This window comes from Amblyomma mixtum, chromosome 10 (genome assembly GCF_055824585.1).
Source record: "Amblyomma mixtum isolate Tamu chromosome 10, ASM5582458v1, whole genome shotgun sequence".
NCBI lineage: Eukaryota > Metazoa > Arthropoda > Arachnida > Ixodida > Ixodidae > Amblyomma > Amblyomma mixtum.
The window spans coordinates 39,999,139-40,018,480 of NC_143021.1; the positions used below are offsets into that span (position 1 = coordinate 39,999,139).

The following is a 19,342-nucleotide window of genomic DNA, read 5'->3' on the forward strand; positions in this document are numbered from 1 at the left end:
TCTGGTGACCATGGATGCGTCCATCATTTCTGTCCCCTTTGTATCGGCCATGCCTGTTGTCGGGAAGATGGATGCAGGTACGTTGGATTGGACCAATGCGTGAAACTACTTTGCGGCGAACGACATTGCTGAGACGAAGAAGGCTGTGTTTCTGGCGTGTTGTGGTTCAAAACCGTGCCTGCTGCAGAGCCTGCTTGCCCCTGCAGAGCTTGTCGACACCACACTGGAGGGACCTTTGATGGCATGGCAGAGCAAGAGGCTGCTAAGCCAAGATTTTTCAAGCTGTGGGTTTGCGCTACGAGACAGAGTTGCCGAGGAGGCGACTTCAAGATGACATTCAACTCCGTGATGGTGCTGGAGTCCCTCGCATCAAAAAGCTGTTTGCAAGGCTGGCAGGAGGAGCTAAGTTTACAAAGCTGAACCTGAGAGATGCGTACCAGAAGGTCAAGTTGCATGTAGGCTCACACCGAAGGGCTTGCACCAGTTCTCCCGTTTGGGGTGTCGTCAGCCCCGCTTCTATTTCAAAGTGAAATGAAGAACCTTTACCCAGTCTTGACCATGTCACAGTATGCTTTGATGATGATATACTTACTGGCCGCCAGTGGCAACGACAGGGACCATTGGGCTAATATGTGCGTGGCTGAAGCTTTCTGAATGCGAGTTCCTGGTGCCTAAAGTGGAGTGTCTGGGACACATCATCAGTGCAGCTGGTCTTCATCCGAATCCAACCAAGACCAAAGCCATGCTATCAACACCTCGGAATGTGAAGGAGCTGCTTGGGATTGATCAACCTGTATACTAGATGGTGCTTGCCAAACCTCCCTCATGTTGCACCCTGTGAACCGATTGCTGGTGGCAGGGGTGCTGGACATCTCATGAAGAAGAGCAAGCATTCCGCAAAAGCAGAGTTTTTAGCACATTTTGACCCTGCAAGGCTGATCACAGGTGCCTCTCCTTATGGGGCAGTCTAGGCCCAGCGCGAGACGGCGGGGTCAAGGACTATAGAAACTCAGGGGAGCGAAAATAACGACACATACCACCATTGGAAGTGAACAGAAGACTGATGCTTATTGCATTGCGATTGCCCGATATGGGTTCGGAATGTCCATGGCTGCCCGTAGGCAAAACTACATCCGCCGAAGTTAGAGTTTCTACATACTCCCCCCCAATGAGCCTTAGCTCATTCGTAGAGGGATTCGAGGAGTTGCACTGGTCTTCGAAGCACAGTTCCACTCGGTAGGCGCACCATGCGGGTCCGTCCGTCACGTCCGACTAACACCTCGATGACTTCTCCCATCCTCCAGAGTTGCCGTGGCAGAAGAGGCTCGTACACAAGGTTCCTTTCTTGATGGCGTTCGATGCTGTCGGTATGTTGAAATGTGCAGTGCGCAGACTGTTCAAGTACTCCTTCTGCCACCTACGCCAGAAGTGGTCAGCCATCCTTTGACGATATCTCCAACTGCTGTCAAGGTTGTCTGACCGCGGCGGCTCAGATGCGGAACTAGAAACGGTGGGTAGGGAGGTCAGACGCCTTCCCACCAGAAAATGCGACGGAGTGAGAGGTTCCGGTTCAGTTGCTTCTGCGTACACGTATGTGAGGGGTCTGGAGTTGATGACTGCCTCAATAGACCTCTCCTCGGGTAGGTCACGCGAGGCGAGTGACGTCACGGCGATGACGTTTCCGGCTCACGCCGGGAACCCGATGGGCAAAACAGTCCTCCGTTTGCGTGCGAGCCCGTATAGTTTTGCTGGGCGAGCAAGGAAGCTGTCGCAGTGCGGGCGCCGGAACCAGTGACTCGACCCTGTCTCGTGATGCCTGCGAGCTGCTGTGCCGTGGGATGCACTAACCGTGCCAAGAAAGGCGTCCGCTTTTTTCGTTTTCCGCGGGACGAGAATCTCCTGAAGGTGTGGCTGCACGCAATGCGTCGAGATAAATGGAAGCCAAGACCGGCAGACAGGATACGCGGAGCGCACTTCATCTCTGCTAAGAAGCATTCCTTTCTTTCACTTGCTGATTTTGGAGAGCTAGCGAGGTGAATGGCACTGTGGACTTTTCGTCTTATCCACCAACGCAGGCGCCCCGTCCTCGTTGCCGGACCACCCGGACCGGGTGCCCAGCGTTTTCTCATTCAAAAAGAGAAATCCCAGCGCAGACATGAAGAAGTGTGGTAGTTTTGAGCAGACAATCTTAGCAACATCTTAGTTGTTGCAAACTGGTAGTATGGGGCAAGAAAGCGTAAAGTAGGTTAGCTGTGCAGGGTTTGAACTCGGGCGACACATGGGATGTAAGGGGCGTCGCGGTGCTCGGAACCGGAGCAGTTTCAGCCGCCTCAGGACCCTTTTAACAGACCCGACACCGCACGGTCATAAGCGTTTTTTTTTTCGCAGTGGCTCTGAGCAGTGACCGCGCAGAGGGAGCAGATTCTCCCCCAACGAAGCGACAGCCAGCGTTCTCAGCTTCAGCCCCATCGACAAGCGGCCGAGATCGAATCCGCGATGCCATGGCGGCGGCGGTTGCGATACAGAACCGGATAACACAATCAAAATATAAGACCTCGCATGCACTAAAACAATCAAAATATATGACATCCTACGCACTGCATTATTGTACGCTGACTTCACACGTGAACAGTATTCTGACGTGACGGTTAGCGTGTAATGCATTTCGAATCTACCGCATGCAATGATCTTTCTGCTGATCAAGGTAGCGCGTTAAAACGCTGTTGTTCGACATCCCACCGAACACTTGAACTCACCCGGCCATGCATGTGCAGTGAGCTGCCTGTACGCTTCCTTCTTCTCGCAGAGGACCACCGGCGAGCCGTACGAAGCGTGGACACTTTTAAGCGTCCACGCTTCGTACGGCTCGCCGGTGGTCCTCAGTGACGGGGTCACTTTTGCTTTTAAAAAGCAGCACTCTAAACCAAAGTCGGCTGCCAAAACTTGGCGCACGTGCCCTTCCGCTGCAAGAACCGGCCAGGTTTCAATTACGACTGCAAAGTTTCAAAATTTTTCACATATTTCTTTTCCCGGGGGGGAGGACATCGAACTTAATGAGGTAAAAAAAAATAAGTTCTGCTAACGCTACACTATATTTCTTCCTATTTGCTGCCCAGGCCGAATCAGTAACTTGGACGTAGTATATGATTGTAACCTACAACAAAGAGATCAAGGGCGAAAAAGGCAACTGCCCGTGCCTATCTCCTGGGATAGCTATGACATCGTCGGCTCATAAGATAAAACAAAACGTTTACAGAGAGGTCGTCAAGCGTATGAGCAATATTTTGAGCAAGGGGATAGGTGCGCGAAGGCATGCAGGTGGGCCGACATGCTGAAGGAGAGGACACATGTGCGGGGAGCTCGACTAATCCGCAGCAGGCGCGCCAGTGCGGCCCTGCTAAGACTGCTTCGCACCAGCACACCGGCAATTGCCTCCTGGGTCAAACGCAGTATCGATATGACCGGCACGTCGCGTGCGGTGCGTCGCTCAGGGGCGCGGCAACAGAAGGTAGTGTGAGGTTAATCAGACCTCGCCCGCTCCACAAAAGTACCGCGGGTATTTTAGCGCAACAGTCAAAGCTAATGCTTTGAGCTCCACCGCCATCATGGCGCAGTGGCGCGATTCACAGGGTCGGCCAGCAAGCCTGAATGCCGGCCGCTGCCTTCAGCGAACGGTAGCACTTCATGCTCTCAGTAGTGTAAGGGCCGGGCGTCTGAACGAGATAAACGTATATGTCGCCAAAACGCACGTTTGGCCACAATTTCGGGTCGTTTCTCCAGTCCTTCAAAACGAAGGGGTCAGGGTACTGTTTCCCGTCCACTTTCAACTTTTTAACATATCGCTGCCGGGCGATTTCAGGCAGTGACTTCGCGTACTCTGACAGCTCCATCGCTTCCGAGGCACGTACGGGAGCGTTGGATGCCAGCCGAAGAGAGAGCGTTTTGCCCATCGCCGCTAGGGAGGAAAGCGCTGCAGTCGCTGCACGTGCGTTCCGTGACGTCACGTTGTTTACTCAAGGGAGAGGTCTATTTCTGTGAGGACTGTTGCAAGCTCCTCAAAATTGCAGTAGCTGTTCCCCAACACTTTTTTGAGTGAAGACTTCACAGATCGTACCAATCTCTCCCAAAAGCCGCCCCACCAAGGGGCTCTTTCGGCGATGAAGTTCCATTGGATCCGATGGTCCGCAAAATATCTTTGCAGCTCTTTTCTACGAATGGTTTTCCACATCTTTCTTAGATCTTTTTGTGTTGCAGTTCCGGTATAGAAATTCCAAGACAGGTTCCATTGAAAAGGCCAAGAGATCTTCTTCTTTATCCCATACATGTCCTAACACGCATGTGGTGTTGGCTGTGGGACATTCAACTTGGCTTGTCGGGCACCCAGTTTTTTCCTTCTCAAAAATCTCCTGTAGTCTTTTGGAATTTGAACTCCACTTTCGAAGAGTCATGCTTGCCTCTTTCATTATGCGCACTGCCTGTTGATAGAATACTTCAGCTTCTTCTTCGGTGCCTGTGATGAGGTCATCGACGTAGAAGCTCTCTTCAAGCGTGGTTGCTGTGCCAGAACAGTTGTTAATCGTATGCAGATGGTGGCGTATTGTCGCGGCAAGTAGGAATGGACTGCTGGTTACTCCGAACGGGACCCTTGCCATTCTCCAGACTTCTAGCGGGGGGTTCGGGCTTTTCTTTGTGGGTACCTGCTCATACCAGAAGAAGCGTACAGCGTCACGATCGTCTTTTCTCAGTGAGATTTGCAGAAATGCCTTTTCGATATCTGCACTGAGTCCGATGCGGTGCGTTCTGAAATTCAGCACCATTTTCAAGAGGTCCGGGTTTAAGCTCGGTCCTGAATCTAGTGCTTCGTTGAGTGCCACGCAACCCGCATCACTCGATGACGCATCGAACACGACTCTGACCTTAGTTGACAGGCTATCAAATCGTAGCACCGCCCGGTGAGGCATATAATACACTCTATTCTCCGTCTGGCTCACTTCGTTCTTTGGAAGCTTCTCAGCGAATCCGTGTTCGAGGTACTGACGTATGGCCTCATCGTACTTATTCAGCATTGTCTCATCTTTCAATAGTTTCTTCGTGAGACTAGCCAAGCGTTTCCTCGCGACTGCTTCGTTGTCGGCAAGATGAAAATTCACTGGCTTCCATGGAAGAGCCACTTCGTACCTCCCATCGATATGTTTAATGGAGGATTCAAAAGCCTTATGAACTTCTTCATGTTCTTGCGTATGTGGAGGGGGTTCGGAAATACCCATGCTTTCCAGCTCCCAGAATGACCTGAGCTCGGTGGCCAGTGCACTGGTGTCTTCCCTTACACTGGCTCGAAGGACAGCTACGGTTGCACTGCCGTTGCTGTGGGGAATGACTCCCTGAAGTGTCCACCCGAAGTGTGTCCTAATAGCCACCAGACCACCCTGCATCTTCTGTACTTCGCCGGTCACTAGAGTCCAATAATAGTCAGCACCCATCAGAATAGCAATGCCATTGCTTGTTAATTGTGCAGGTGGCAAGGCAACATCAGCAAGCTCAGTCACTTTATTTCTGACTTCTTGTACCACATCCTCAGGGATCAGAAGCTCGTCAGTACAGATTTCAGGTATCTCCAAGGCTTCCAAACAAGGATCCCTTCGGTCGTACTCTCTCCTTAACCAAATTTGCACTCGTCTGCGCTTTTCTTTGATAATATTGCCTGTTCCACCGAAAGGATAGACGGTGATATCTTCCTCACCCAGTACCTCTAGATGTAGCTGGCGTGAAAGTTCCTCTGTTACAAAGGTTCTCTGACTTCCGCCATCAAAAAGTGCACGGCTGAGGCTACCCTCCGCCCAGACCTGAGCTGTCGGGAGCAGCACGGCGGACGTCATTTGTGCCTTATTGTGTGTCGCAGAGTGCAACTCAGTCGCCGTGTTATCGCACATCGCACATCGGTCGCACATCGGAGTGATGTGTCTTCTTCCACAATTTTCACTCTTTTGTTGCGACACTCCTTAGAAGTATGTCCTCTGATTGCGCACCGATAACACCGACCTGCTTTACGCAACTTGTTTCTCTCTTCTTCCAAAGACAGTGCTGCCTGGCACTCCCGTGCAGTCTGTTTGGGTTGGCCGGTTAAGAGGGAGGCTGCGGAGCCCCTGAGAGTGGCTGACCATTTGGGAGTTCTGGCCCTTTCCTTCTCTATTCTGGTTTTGTGACTGGCGTCATTGTTTTCCCATTGGAAGTGCTTTCTCTCTACTCTCGACCTCCAACTTCAGGAACTCTAGAAATTTCTCTATCTTCAGATTGTCATTCGCTTTATCTGAAGAGCGGCACTTGTGATACTCCACGACGAAGGCAACTGGTAGCATCCTAAGCAGTGCAGAGCACAACATAGCTTCGTAACTGCTACTCTGCACGCCTAGAGTTACGCTGTAGGTGATCGTATAGTCGTCTTAAAGTGCTCACCTCGTTTGCATTTCGTACCGGTGGTAAGTCGAGTAGCTGCGTCAGATGTTCTTGAATCAGGACATCAGGCCGACCGAAGCGTTCTCTGAGGAGGTCGATGGCGGCGGCGTAGTTTTCTCCTGTCGCCTGAATGCCTGCCACAGCTGACAATGCCTTGCCTGTAAGCGTTGATCGTAGGTAGAGAAACTTCTCGGAGTTGGTGAGTGCAGCGTTATCGTGAACGGCGTGCCGAAACTGTTGCCAGAACGGCTGCCATTCTGTTGTGGCACCACCATATCGTTGTAACTCCAATTTCGGTAGTTTCACTTTTGATGCAACGCCTATTCCTTCTTCCTTTTGGGGGCATGTCGATCTTTCGGCCACCAATCTCTTTTGTAGTGCCTCCTTCACTTTCTGGTCCAGCTTCGTCATGTATGTGACGATCTGGTCGTTTAACTCGACGGTGCGCATGTAGTCGTCTTCCGCGTTGCTGTCTGGTACGACCTTCTCTATGGCTGCATCCACTTCCGTTTTTTCTGCAAGGCGTTTAGCCTTGCCAACAAAACAGTGAAGCTCTTCTCGTCTGCCTCGCTCTCGAGCGACGAGTCTATGGCAGCGAGCAGCGTCGTCACCTGCGTTCTCAGCTCTGCCCTCTTCGGGCTGAGCCGCTTCATAACTGCGTCTCAGGTTTCGTGGCGGAGATGCGCCGCTGGGCCTCGCTACGCAGTTTTTTTGTTTTTTTTTCTTTAAGGAACGAAACAGCGCAACTAAAACGAAGGACCAAGAAAAAGAGAGACACGAACACGCGCTGACTTACAACTGACTGTATTAATCGGAAAACCACATATAAATATAAACCACATATCTCTAATCGCTGCGTCACAGGCTCACTTCGTCATCGCAAACCACTAACATAAAAAGAAAGGAAAAAACCATTGGCGAAAGGTAAGCACCTACAGGCTCCCACGCTTTTCCAACAGATATATCTCGCGCTTAGACAAGGCTATCGAAGTGCTGCTCACACATGAGTCACCTTCTGTGCAGATATGATACGCCTCTACTACTTCCCGTATCAGTTGTTCTTTATGGCGATACAGCACAACAGTGTTGTCAAAGTACTGAGTGCATAGGCAGGATTTGCAATGTGCAGCCAGTTTTGACGAACCGGAGCCACGCAAAGAATTAGCGTGTTCCAAAAGGCGTTCGTTGAGGCACCTGCCTGTTTGACCCACGTAGAAATGGCCGCACGAGAACGGAATCCTGTAAACGACTCCAACTCTGCACTGCACAAACTGAGTGGCATGACGGACTCCGCACCCTTCTGTGGCGTTGCCGTTTTCTTTCTTGCGTTTCACTGACGCCGGAACCTTGCTCAGCTTATTAGGCGCTGAAAACAAGACCTTGCCCCCAAACTTCGCCGCTATCTTCTTCCATCTGTGAGACAGCCGATGCACATATGGGACTACCACCCCTTTGTTCTTACTTCCAGTGTCATTTTCAGCTACTTTTTCTTTCTTTGTTTTCATTTTCAAGAGTAGCCTGTTGCACGTTGACACTAACACCTCTTCCGGAGTTGCTGGGCATGCGCTGTTTCGCACGTCTGCGGTGGCTGCCTCGTTGCTGATGCTGATGGGTCGCGTTTCTTTGCGGTTCACGAGTCCATTGCTGATAAACTGGATCGACTCTTCCCGGGTTTCGGCACCAAAATATAGAAACTCAGGGGAGCGAAAATACCGACACGCACCACCATTGGAAGTGAACAGAAGACTGATGTTTATTGCATTGCGATTGCCCGATATGGGTTCGGAATGTCCATGGTTGCCCGTAGGCAAAATTACATCTGCCGAAGTTAGAGTTTCTACAAGGACCACTGGCTTCGTTCTTCATGACCTTGCCCCTGCCAACTTCCACTGCTCGTCTTTTCTTCGAGCCATTCCCTGTAGCTTCTCAGAGAGTGCACAAATTTTTTCTAGTGAAACAGCGCAAGGGCACAAGGCCAGGGAACAAGAAGAGAACGATACACAGCGCTGTGTATCGTCCTTTCTTGTCCTCTGGCCTTGTGCCCTTGCGCTGTTTCACACGAAATCATGTCTGACCAACGTGTGCACAGGGTGGGTGTCAGAGTGGCCCAGATGATTCTTTTCTGGCTTCTTCAAGGAAGGTGACTCTGTATTACTGTGAAGCTGAATTACTATGCTTTTGGATGCGAATTTTCAGTGGGGACAGGGTGGCACACCTCAGTGTCATCGGGTGTTACGGCTACATTGAAAACATCGCCAGTCTTTGCAGTAGTATCCAGAAGGGATTCGGGCAGGCCAGTGATTTCTAGGTTTCGGTTTCTAGAAGCCACTGAGTTCGTAGTCAGAGGCTGGTTTTGTTTAGCTCATCTTGGGTCAGACTAAAGGTTTGCTCTCCTCCTTTGGGGGCAGTGCACTCGGGGACCATTGTTTGCTACACTAGTCGGTACTCTGTGATGCTTTCTGAGCTCCTTCCGCCAATCTCGTTCAAGGGCACTTTGCAGTGCCACAGTCTCTCTCTTAAATTGTGTTCTCATTTCTTTATAAGCCGTCGGGGGTTACAAAAGCGGTTTTGGGGCGATCGGCCGCTTCCATGGGGACCTGCCAATATCCGGAACGAAGATCGAGGGAAGAAAATCGTTCGGCCCCTTGCAAACAGTCCAAAGCGTCATCGATGCGCGGAAGAGGGTAGACATCCTTCCGCGTAATCTTATTAAGGCGGCGGTAGTCGACACAAAATCGGATGGAGCCGTCTTTCTTCTTGACCAGCACAACAGGCGAAGCCCAAGGGCTACTGGAGGGCTGGATCACGCCGTCTTGGAGCATTTTATCAACTTGCTCTTCGATAGCATGGCGCTCGGTGGCAGATACACGATAGGGGCGCTGCCGCACTGGTGCGTGGTTGCCGGTGTTGATACGATGGGTGACCGTGGAAGTTTGGCCCAAGGAACTCCGATGACAGTCGAAGGAGGAGCGGAACTGGTGAAGGAGGTTAAGAAGCTGCGTCCGTTGCGGGGAAGGAAGATCGGTGGCGATGGAGCGAAGGAAGAGGTCTGTAGCGGAGGAATCAGGCGCAGAAGATGGAGGGCTGAGCGCAGTCATGGCTAGATGAGGCGAATCGGCGGGGTCCTCACAGGTGAGAATGGACGCAATAGATTGTACACTGCCGAGACATTCGCCATGGCGCAAAGCAGTAGGGAAGCAAAACGGGTTAGAGACCCATAGCACGGAGAGGCCAGCAGAAATAGTGAGCACAGCGTAGGGCAGCGGGAGGGACTTGCGGCGCAGGAAAGTGCAGGCCGGCGTGAAGAGAACGTCATCACAAACAGAGTCACAAGAGATGCTTACAAGCGCAGTGGAGCTGGGAGGAAGGACGATGTCTTCGGTGACGACGGCTTTAGCGCAGGGAACAGAAGGAGCAGCGTCTGGCGAGAAATTAGGCAAAGCGGAGAACCCAACTTCTGCGCGAGCGCAGTCGATGACAGCTTCGTGACGCGACAGGAAATCCCACCCTAAAATTAAAGAATGTGAGCAAGAAGGCAGCACGACGAACTCGATGTAGTATAGTGTGTCCTGGATTCGAACTCGAGCGGTGCATGCTGCTAACGGCGTAATCGGCTGTGCGCTGGCCGTGCGCAGCGTTAGTCCCGAAACTGGCGTCTTAACTTTCTTTAAAGAAGTACATAACTTTTCGTCCATTACCGAAATCGCTGCACCGGTGTCTATCAGAGCCATCACAGACACGCCCTCAACAAAAACATCAATAAGATTCGCAGGTGATCGATGAGGTCTTCGAAATTTCGACGGGGGCGCAGTTCTTGCCTCCGGAACTGCGGCGCCTAGTTTTCCTGCTGAGAAGAATCAGGGCGACGTCGCATGGGGGAGATAGAGCGGCGTCGTGGCGAAGGGGAGCGGCGGCTGGAGAGGGCTGAACGATCAGGGGAGTAAGGACGACTTGGCGTTTGGTCGACAGCCTCAGAATATTGACGGGTTGGAGGCCAGTACCCCGAAGATTGCGCGCGTGGTGCTGGCGCTTGGAGATGGCGACGGCAGTAGCGCGCGACGTGGCCAGGCACTCCGCAAGTGTAGCATACAGGACGGTTGTCACTCGTGCGCCACGGATTGCTTGCTCTTCGAGCTGGTCGCAGGGAAGGTGAAGACGCTTGCACAGGCATGTACATTGTAGGATAGGACGACGGCGGGGGCTGTACTAGAACGTCGGCGTAAGTCCGAGGACCGGCTACAGGCCTTGGGGCGACGTTGGCGCAAGGCATGGGACTGGTGACAGACCTTGGAGCAGCATCGGCGTAAATCAAAGGTGCGGTGACAGGTGGCGGAGGATGGAAGGATGGAAGCGCCTCAGTAACCTGGTGTTGTATGGCCTGTCGAAGAGCCGGGGCCAAATGAGGCGGCGCCTGTTGAGGGCTAGGCAGAAGAGAAAGTTGCCGAGCTACCTCTTCACGGACGAAATCTTTGATTTGCTGCAGCATAGAGGTGTTGTCAGCTGCAGACGCCAGTCCAGAAAGCGATTCAACCTGGGCTTGGTGTTGCCGAGTCAGTAATCGCTGTTTGCGCAGCTCCTCGAAGCTCTGGCAGAGCGTGAACACATCCTTAACGGTGCGCAAGTCGCGGGCCAATAGCATCTGAAAGGCATCATCGTCGATACCTTTCAAGATGTGTTTTATCTTGTCGGCTTCGGACATGTTCGCATTTACATGTTTGCATAATTCAATGACTTGTTCGCTTTCGCCGACGTGCTGCGAGCGTTCACGCAAACGCTGTTCAGCCCGAAGTTTCCGGACAGTGGGGCGACCAAAGACTCCGGCAAGCTTCGTTTTGAAGGCCGCCCATGTTCGGATGTCTCCCTCATGGTTCCGATACCAGAGGTTAGCGACCCCCGTTAGATAAAAAATTGCGTTGTTCAGCTTCGTATCGTCGTCCCATCTATTGTGCAGGCTCACCCGTTCGTATGACGCGAGCCAGTCTTCCACGTCATTCTCATCGGCTCCGCTGAAGATTGCCGGATCTCGCTGGCGAAGGGAGCCGGCGCAGAAGAGAGCTGGTCCCGTTTGCACAGATTGGGTTTGGGCGTCTTCTGGCATTTCAAGCGTGGGAAGAGTGCGGCTACGCAGCTCCACGATGGAGATTTCTACCCCGCGACTCCACCAAATGTAAGATGGGTACTGGGATGGTTAGAGTGCTGTGCGCCGGCGGTAGACACAGAGACACAGGCCTCGTAGACACAGAGGTCGAGCACCACGAGCACACACACAAAGCGATGGCAATGCCGCTCAACACAACGGTAAGAAGTTCGTCGTCGTCTTCGCTTGAACAGGAACTTCTTCGTCGTTACAGCTACACTAGTCGGTACTCTGTGATGCTTTCTGAGCTCCATCCGCCAATCTCGTTCAAGGGCACTTTGCAGTGCCACAGTCTCTCTCTTAAATTGTGTTCTCATTTCTTTACGCCACTTTTCAAGGTCATGGTTGAACAGCAAGCGACGAGCAGAAGCGACTGAAGCCACACTTGGCAGCAGCAATGGCAAAGCCCTTTTCACTGCGAGAGGATTTGTAATTGTACAAAGAATGCTGACAAATCTGCGACAAGAAGCAATGTTTGAGCACTGCTGTTCACAGTGACAGCTCGAAAACCTCAATGCCCATAGAGGTCAATTAGGATAGAAAGTTGACAAGGTTCAAATTTAAGCAGCGCTAACTTTTAGGACGAATACACAGAGGTCATGACAGGACGAGCGCTGACTCCAACTATGTTTATTGAACACGTTTTTCGTAGAACATATACGAAAAGACGACCGTGAGCGCATGCATGCGCTCACGGTCGTCACGGCGCAAGGAATGTGCATACAGAACATGTAAATATTTTGGTACCCATTCTGCATAATGTTTAAGAAATCCATTCAGGATATCATCTGGGCCGGAAGATTTTCGGATGTCAAGATTAAGAATCATATTCAAGATGCCCTCTTCAGTTATCAGGTATAGGAGGGAGGTATGTAACATCGTAAACTGCCGTTATCTTTGGTAAATACAGATTTGAAGCGTGCATTAAAAAGGTTGGCTATATCTTTGCTGTCATGAGTCAACGTACCATTCACATCAAACACTTCACACTGTTTTGATACAGGGCTAATGCTTCTCCAAAATTTATCTGGTGCAGATGCAATGTAACTTGGCAGTAAGTCACCATAATAGCGCTGCTTGTCTCTGCCTGCTTGGACTTTAAGCTTTCAAGTTAAATCAGAGACTTCTTTTTTGGTATTAGGCGAGTTTTTGATTTTTTTCTTTAACCGTTTCAGCCGTCTATTTAACCTGAGTGTTTCACGTGATATCCACGGGTTTCTGTGCTTCTTTTTCTTCGTGATTTGCGGCACAAACGAGTTAATACAGTCGGTTACAATGTTTTTAAAACAGACCCAAAGCTCATTTACATCGCATTTGCTGTTTGCAAATTCATCAAAATGAAACGCAAGCTTGTCAACAATTGAAACGTCATCTGCCCGCGTGAAGTCGTATGTCTAGTGAAGAGGGTTAGTACCACCGCATGGTGGTCCGAAATTCCTGGAAAGACCTCGCAGTCTGTCTGAGCTTTGATGGATCCACTGACAAAAAACAAGTCCACAATTGACTTAGAGCATCCCTGAATTCTTTAACTATTTGCAGCAAGTCATATGAGAATGCAATGTTCAGCATTGCTTCACCAGCAAGATCGTGTTTTATAAGCGAGAAAGTCGGCCAATGTGTATATTGGGCAAATTAAAATCCCCTGATAGGATTATTCTGTCATGCGTTGTAATATTCTCATGCAACGTCGTCGGAGGGAACAGCGCGAACAAAACGACAGACGAAGCAAGAGGACACACAGACTTCATCTGTCGTTTTGTTCGCGCTGTTCCCTCCCACGATGTATCAGTACAAACTCGCCCAGTTATCCATCCTTCTTCTCATGCAAGTGTTTATCCAGCTCCTCGAACACAGAAACAGGTGAGTTAGGTTGTCTGTATATTGCTCCTAGAATGTATCTAATACCATTGTAATAAGCTTTACAAAAAATACCTTCAACATTGTGTATATCTGGCATTCGCAGGACATTTAGTGATGACTTGAAAAGAATACAGACACCCCCGCCTCTGCCGTCTCGATCTTTCCTATATGCGCTGTAGCCAGTAGGAACAAACTCACTGTCATATATGAAGTCATTTAGCCAAGTTTCTGTCAGTACTGCGAAGGCAGGATTATGCGAAAGGATAAGGGCCTCTAACTCCACGACCTTGTTTATTACGCTCCTGCAGTTGATATTTATTAACTTTATTGACCGGGCGTTAGGGTTCTGGTGTCAGTCAGACCTTGTGTTACTTAGCTGAAATCGTGAATTTTTCGTTTTGTCCCAACCGAAGAAGTCGCCATTTATGCTCAACTTGTCATACACCAGTTTTACTTTTGCGCCAGTGCCTCTCTCTTCTGCACAGCTTTTCCACAAATTCTGCCTTATGTCGCGAATCCGCTTCGAAAAGTCTTCGGAAAAAGATATATTAGAGCCTTTTAGCTTATGGGTGTTCTGAAAAAGGACATTTTTTCTCGGTAATCGAGAATTTTCAAAATAACAGGACGTGACTTACTTTCTTATTTTTTCCCTATCCTATGACATCTTTCAATGCCAGCTACCTCCTTGCCGAAATATTTCGTAAATATGTCTTCTTGCACTGTTTTTAACAGTTCTTCGTTTGATTCAACACTTGGCTCATTTAGACCATAAATGACTAAGTTGTTTCTGCGCCCTCTGTTTTCCAAGTCGTCAATCTGATTCCGAAGCGCTGACACCTGTGATTCAAGCTTCGACACTGCAGATTCCACAATCTCGACTTTCATGCCAAGGGCATTCAACCTTTTTAACTGCTCATCGATGCCATCAATACGCTCAGTTATTTTGCTAAGTTTTTTTTCCATTTCCTTCTGCGTGCACTGTATGCCCTCAGCAGTCGAACTAATCTTCTTTTGGCCTTCCAACAGTTCAGACAGATTTCCTTTTCAGATGGCCCAGGATTGGATTCAGTGTCACCACAAGATAACAGATCATTGGTGGCTGGCAAAACACAATTCAAAAACATTTTAACACACAGTGGGCAAGGCAGCAGCACTAGGAAGCGGTTATCGCTTCGGTAACAATATGCTGGCAAGTAGCTACTAACCTGGACAGCGAAACAGAGCGGATTTCTCAGCATGTTGCCGTCAGTGCTGCAGCGCAATGAATGGGACAAGAAGGACACAGGCAGGGACACAACACAGCGCTAAATCTCAACTGAAATCTTTGTTAGCTGCCAGCCGGAATAAGTACCTGACTGGCGGCCAAAAATGGAAACTAATGGGCACAAGTCATGCAGCGGAAACACAAAATTAAAAAAAAATAAAAAAATAAAAAATAAAGCACACATACACATGATAGCAAGGCTCCTGGAAGAATGCACAAGCGCACCATCTGTATTGCTGTCAGGAAAAGAAAAATGCTACCTCGAATGTGAATGTTGACATGCGTGTGCTTTATTTTGTTTTTGTTTTTTTAATTTTGTGTTTCCGCTGCATGACTTGTGCCAATTACTTTCCATTTTTGGCCGCCTGCTAGGTACTTATTCCGGCTGGCAGATAATAAAGATTTCAGTTGTGAGTCAGCGCTGTGTTGTGTCCCTGCCTGTGTCCTTTTTTGTTTAAGGGAGGCGTAGCGCGAAAAAAAGACAGGGACGAGAGAGAGACGCGCGACTGGTCTCCCTCTTTATGTCGCGCTACGCCTCCCTTTGGCTCAGAACACCACTGTGCTCTCCTTCTTCTTGTCCCCTTCGTTGCGTTGTAGTCATGGATGGAAAGCACAACAAGGGTGTGGTATTCCCGAGTGTAATGCAAGCAATGTGCAGAGCCTAAAAGGCTCGACAGATGGGCGGTGCTCATGGATGTTCTGAAAGTGGCCGGGGGTTTTAATGATGTGTGGTCAAGGGGGCAGAAAACACTGATGCTACCAGCTGATTTAGAAAGATGTGCACAGGGATGTCAGCAGTGGCTGCCAGAGGAGTGAGGAAGGGGGTTGTGTGCTGCAGGTGAGCCACCACCCGCCCATGCTGGCGCAGTACTGTGAGGGCCGGGGGTGGCGCTGTTGGCAGGAGTTCTCCATGTCCAGCAAGTTCCGGGGCAAGTACCTCCAGGTCAGTGCTCTCTCTCTCTCTCTTGGGACACTCCTCACTGTTCCCCAGGGTAGATTTGGAAAAGGAAAAGAAGAGACGGCCCCCTGTAGAGGCCCGCATGAATTAGGCGCTGTGAGGCCTGTGGTGAATGAGTCGGCAAGTGCCTAACGTGGAATGGGCATTGGCTGAGACTGCTTCGGCGGTCTGAACTAACGGGAGTTAACTAACGAGGTTTTACTGTAGAGCATGCGAGTTTCCAACTGGAATGGGAACAGTTGGGGGTAAGAGTTAATGGAGAATACCTGAGTAATCTGCGATCCGCTGATGACACTGCCTTGCTATAAGTCACTCAGGACATGAACTGCAAAGCATGATCAATGAGTTAGACAGGCAGAGCAGAACGGTGGGGCTAAAAATTAACACACAGAAAACCAAAGTAATATTCAACAGTCTAGCAAGGGAACAGCAGTTCGCACTTGGTAGGGGCAAAAGTAGTAAGGGAATATGTCTACTTAGGGTAGGTAGCGACTGATGATCCGGATCATGAGAGGGAAATAACTAAAAGAATACGAATGGGGTGCCGCACATATGGCAGGTTCTCTCAGGTCATGAATGGTAGCTTACCAATATCCCTGAAGAGAAAAGTATACAACAGCTGTATCCTACCGGTACTCACCTATGGGGCAGAAACATGGAGGCTAACAAAGAGGGTTCAGCTTAAGTTAAGAACAATGCAGCGAGCTATGGAAAGGAAAATGATAGGTGTAACGTTAAGAGATCGGAAGAGGACGGAGTGGGTGAGGGAACAAACGTAGGTTAATGACATCTTAGTTGAAATCAAGAGGAAGAAATGGGCTTGGGCAGGGCATGTAATGCGAAGGCAAGATAACCGCTGGTCCTTAAGGGTAACGGAGTGGATTCCAAGAGAAAGCAAACGTAGCAGGGGACGGCAGAAAGTTAGGTGGGCGGATGAGATTAAGAAGTTTGCGGGGATACAGTGGCGGCAACTGACAAAGGACAGGGTTAATTGGAGAGGCCTGGGAGAGGCCTTTGCCCTGCAGTGGGTGTAGTCAGGCTGATGATGATGATGCGAGTTTCAGTGAATTTGGATGTAGTACTGATCGCTGCTTTGGCCCTCTTCAATTTTTGCGCTCCCTTGTTGTCTTCTTGGTAATCTTTAGTACACAAGTGTGCCCCGTTGTTCAAGGAAACGCGCGTTCTCTGGGAGCATAAAGATAAGACTTCCCGGGAGATTATGGAGGCCTTCCGCATAAGGAAGTCGGCAGATGTATGCGTGAGTTTGCCATCCTTGCTGCTGCTTGACGCCGAGGTTGATTATCTCCAAAGAACACTAAACTATGATAACAGGCAGATTCGTCGTGATTTAACGTGTGTTCTTGCTTATAACCTTTGTAACCGTGTTATGACTGTGCATGTAACCATTGGTTTTGTCTATATATTTTGTGCTTTTAATAAAATTTGTCAGTTGTTAGTGAGCACTTGTGTTGTTGTCACTCTGTCTCTGTCTTTGTTGTGCCACAGCAGTATGAATCTTTAGTAATACCTTCATCAGCATCATCATCAGCCTGACTACGCCCACTGCAGGGCAAAGGCCTCTCCCATGTCTCTCCAATTAACCCTGTCCTTTGCCAGTTGCGGCCACCGCATTCCCGCAAATTTCTTAATTTCATCCGCCCCCCAAATTATCTGCTGCCCCCTGCTATGCTTGCCTTCTCATGGAATCAACTCCGTTACCCTTAAGGACCAGCGGTTATCTTGTCTTCGCATTACATGCCCTGCCCAAGCCCACTTCTTCCTCTTGATTTCAACTAGGATATCATTAATGCGCGACTGTTCTCTCACCCACTCCGCCCTCTTCCGATCTCTTAACGTTACACCTATCATTTTCCTTTCCATAGCTCGCTGCGTTGTCCTTAACTTAAGCTGAACCCTCTTTGTTAGCCTCCATGTTTCTGCCCCATAGGTGAGTACCGGTAGGATACGCCTGTTGTATACTTTTCTCTTGAGTGATATTGGTGAACTGCCATTCATGATCTGAGATAACCTGCCATATGCGCTCCACCCCATTCTTATTCCTCTAGTTATTTCCCTCTCATGATCTGGATCAGCTGTCACTACCTGCCCTAAATAGACATATTCTCTTACTACTTCCAGCACCTGGCTACCAATTGCGAACTGCAGTTCCCTTGCTAGGCTGTTGAACATTACTTTGGTTTTCTGCATGTTAATTTTTAGTCCCACCGTTCTGCTCTGCCTGTCTAACTCATTGATCATGCTTTGCAGTTCATGTCCTGAGTGACTTAGCAAAGCAATGTCATCAGCGAATCGAAAATTACTTAGGTATTCTTCATTAACTCTTAGCCCCAACTGTTCCCATTTCAGGCCCCGGAATACCTCCTGTAAACAGGCGGTGAATAGCATAGGCGAGATTGTCTCAATCATCAATTCGCTGATGACATTGCCTTGCTAAGTCACTCAGGACATGAACTGCAAAGCATGATCAATGAGGTAGACAGGCAGAGCAGAATGGTGGGGCTAAAAATTAACATGCAGAAAACCAAAGTAATGTTCAACAGCCTAGCAAGGGAACAGCAGTTCGCAATGGGTAGCCAGGTGCTGGAAGTAGTAAGAGAATATGTCTATTTAGGGCAGATAGTGACACCTGATCTGGATCATGAGAGGGAAATAACCAGAAGAATAAGAATGGGGTGGAGCACATATGGCAGGTTCTCTCAGATCATGAATGGTAGCTTACCAAATATCCCTCAAGAGAAAAGTATACAACAGGTGTATCCTACCGGTACTCACCTGTGGGGCTTAAACGTGGAGGCTAACGAAAAGGAGTAGGAGGAGGAGGTAGAAGAGGAAAGGCAGGGAGGTTAACCAGAAGAATAATCGGTTTGCTACCCTACACGGGGGGAAAGGAGTGAGGGGATAAAAAAAAAAGAGAAAGGAGAGTAGCAGAAAATTGAAGTCAGTGTTCGTTAAAGTCACAGCCTATCATGCAGGCCAGAAGTTTGCAAGAAGCGGAGCCTTGGAGGCGTTCACCGCCGACGATCGCCGCGGCCAGTGGCCGAGAATCTTAATTTCCGTCAGTGGGCGTGGATCTAGGCGCTCCAGCGCACGGCTGAGAGACTGCCTTTCGGCGCTGTAGGCAGGGCAGTCATAAAGAATGTGGGTTATAGTCTCGTGTCATACCCGCTGATGGCACATGCAGGGCTATCAGCCATACCGATTAAGAAAGAGTAATGGTTGGTGAAAGCTACACCAAGCCAGAGGCGACAGAGCAAAGTTTCTTCTTTTCGTGGTGGGCCTGATGGAAGCCGGAGCTTCAAATCTGGGTCCAAGGATTTTAAACGGGAATTGCAAAATGGGCCGTAATTCCACGCGGCAAGCGTGATGTCCCGCGCAAGTGTGCGAAGCCTGCTCGCTGCATCTGGTCTCGAAATGGGGATAGACTCAAAATCGCCGTCGTCGTGAGCAGTTCGTACGACCTCATCCGCGCGGTGATTGCCTGCTATGCCGCTGTGCCCTGGTAGCCATTGGTAGATAATGTCATGCCCTTTGTTGATGGCAGAGTGATGTAGTTGTTGAATTTCTGCGACCAGTTGTTCATGGGCTCCGCGGTGAAGAGCAGCTTGTAAGCCTTGGAGGACAGCTTTGGAATCGATGAAAATAGACCACC

At 49.7% G+C, this 19,342-nt stretch overlaps 1 protein-coding gene across 1 annotated transcript in view; it reads left to right on the plus strand.

Annotated features, from left to right (window-relative positions):
- Osbp (oxysterol binding protein) overlaps positions 1–19,342 on the plus strand; it is a 116,052-nt gene that overhangs the window by 75,593 nt on the left and 21,117 nt on the right. Inside the window, exon 5 of the mRNA XM_089564072.1 lies at positions 15,553–15,657. Within this exon, the coding sequence (XP_089420198.1) occupies positions 15,553–15,657 (105 nt within the window). The remainder of the gene's footprint in view (positions 1–15,552; positions 15,658–19,342) is intronic.